The 2,591-nt window shown below is 29.8% G+C and overlaps 1 protein-coding gene across 1 annotated transcript in view; it reads left to right on the forward strand.

The window, feature by feature from the left end:
• The first annotated feature begins 412 nt into the window (after positions 1–412).
• The window catches only part of sipa1l2 (signal induced proliferation associated 1 like 2), a 47,881-nt gene continuing 45,702 nt past the window's right edge, over positions 413–2,591 (forward strand). Inside the window, exons 1-3 of the mRNA XM_016249252.1 lie at positions 413–424; positions 578–786; positions 2,174–2,283. Coding sequence (XP_016104738.1) covers positions 413–424; positions 578–786; positions 2,174–2,283 — 331 coding nt within the window. The remainder of the gene's footprint in view (positions 425–577; positions 787–2,173; positions 2,284–2,591) is intronic.

The following is a 2,591-nucleotide window of genomic DNA, read 5'->3' on the forward strand; positions in this document are numbered from 1 at the left end:
ATTAATTTATTATTAATGTACTGACCTAATTAATAATTTAACGAATATAAATGAATTCATAAAATGAGATATGATAATTATGATCAAATATTAGTCAGTATTTGAATTAAATTATGAATGAATGAATCAACCAATAACATTAAGTAATAATAATATGAATAATTGTAGTTTTAGTCATAGTTTTTATTTGCATGTTCATTCATTTTATTATTATTATTTTGCTTGTTTCTTTGTAAAGCAGATTGAGGAGCTGCATTTAAAAATGCAATATAGAATAAAATGTATTATTATTATTGCTATTATTATTATTATTATTGATGCTTGCAATAATTATGAGACTGTGTTGCCTATTTATCCATGGCTTTTTGTGCTTTATTTTATTTCATAATTTCTCAGCATTGATAAGAATGTCATGGTAGACAGTGTAAGTAATGCTCAATGTTGCATGCACTCTCCTGCTGTTCAAGATCAGACACACTGATGTCAGGCTGTCAGACAGTCGTCACCTGATGTTGCTCTCCTGGCTCTCTCTGATCCACGGTTTGTACGTTAAGCTGAAATCTGAACTCTGCTGTAGTCACACTCCTCTGGATCTGCAGCAGCTGGCGTGTCTGTGTGTTTCTCTCGCTGCAGGAGCGTTCAGGATGTTGAGAAGCCTCAGATCTCGTCCTGCAGTAAAGGAGACGCGTCCCAACACTACCGCAGCTCACCCAGTAACCAGTCGTCCTCCAGCGACCCGGGACCCTGCGCAAGCACCAGCTGGAACCAGCAGCCGGGATACGACGGGTAACACACACTCACAGAGAATTATTCCATAACGTATACAGTATATATATAATTAATACGATTATATTGATCATTTTTATTATCAAGTATTATTTTAGTATTTAGTCGTATTTTAGTTTATTTGTTATAGTTTAATTTAGTATTAATGAAAATGAATCCAATGAAAAGCTCAATTAATATAAATCAGTAAATTAGTAAAATTATATTGATCATTTTTATCAAATATTATTTAGTATTTTAGTTTATTCTAGATTAATGTAGCATTCATATATTGGTTCAATTAATATAAATTAATAAATCAAACAAAAACATTTACAGCATTATATTGATAATTCTTTTGATATTTTTTTTAAATACAATTTATTTCGTTTTAATTCAGTTTATTATCATTTAATTTTGAATTAATGTATTGGTCCAGTTAATAATTATATTAATATAAGTCAATCAATGAATCAGTTAATAATGTATTGGTTCAATTAATATAAATTAATAAATCTAACAAAAACATTTATAGCGTTATATTGCTAATTATTTTCCATTTTTTTAAATAAAATTTATTTAGTTTTAATTCAGTTTATTATCATTTAATTTAGAATTCATGTATTGGTCCAATTAATATTTATATTAATATAAATCAATCAATGAATCCGTTAATAAAATTGTATTGATAATGTTTATCAAATATTAGTCAGAATTAGTTTAGTGTTAATTTAGTTTATATATTATAGTTTAATTTAGTACTAAAGTATTGGTCCAATTAATATTTAAATTTATGTAAATCAACCAATAAATCAATTAATAGCAATATATTCATAATTGTATTTAATATATAATTATAATTTAGTATTAATTTAGTATAGATTTCATTTATTTAATATAGTTTAATTTGGTGTTATAGTATTAATAAAAACATTTATTAATTTATTCATATTTATATTATAAATATGTATACATCTTTTATTTAATCTTTATAATAAACTTGGGTTTATCGTATTGTCCATCTGATTTAGGTTAATTTGGGTTTTAGAAATTAATTCATAAGTATCCTTATCAATGTTCAGGCAAAGTAACTGGTAATTTACTAATTTAGTAAAAGTGATTAGTACTCAATTTAAAGTCAGCCATAAAGACTTTTAGACAGCGCACTTTTAGCAAATTTCACATGTCTCGTCCAGCATTGACAAAAACCTCCTCCTTAACACATTTTATTACCAGAATTTGTTGAACTTTTTTTTATTAATATCCAATGTTTCTCAACTCCCATAATCAAGACTGACAGTTGTTTAGGATCAGTAAAGAAACGAGCTGTTGCTGTCTGATCATTTGCCTGATTGAAGTCATTTTGGCCGTTCCCATGAATCTGAACTCTCGCCGGTCTCTTCTGCAGGTGTCAGTCTCCTGTGCTCCACGAGTGCTCGGCTGAAGCCCAGGGCATGCTGGGAGACGGGGAGATGCTGAGGGAGAGAGAGCCGACTCTCGAGAGGACACGCTCTGCAGGTGCCATTCACACATTTACACTGATCATTCCCACGAGTGAAGGTCAGGAAGACATTAGCTACTGGACTGAAAATATACTGGAGATTATTATACGGGAACTTAGGGCTGGGCGATTTTTCCGATTTTATCAAAGAATTCGAATTTAATGTTTTGCCACGATTTTTTTTTACAATTTTGAATAGAATTGTTACCAATCATTAGAATTAGACACTTAGACAATATGCCAGTGATAACAGGAAAGAGAAAACAATGATCGTGTGTGGCGCGTTCTGTGAAGTACCGTTAGTAGTATACTGTAAAAAAATGAC

This window comes from Sinocyclocheilus grahami, unplaced genomic scaffold (assembly GCF_001515645.1).
Source record: "Sinocyclocheilus grahami isolate Dianchi unplaced genomic scaffold, SAMN03320097.WGS_v1.1 scaffold918.1, whole genome shotgun sequence".
In the NCBI taxonomy this organism is placed as follows: Eukaryota; Metazoa; Chordata; class Actinopteri; order Cypriniformes; family Cyprinidae; genus Sinocyclocheilus; species Sinocyclocheilus grahami.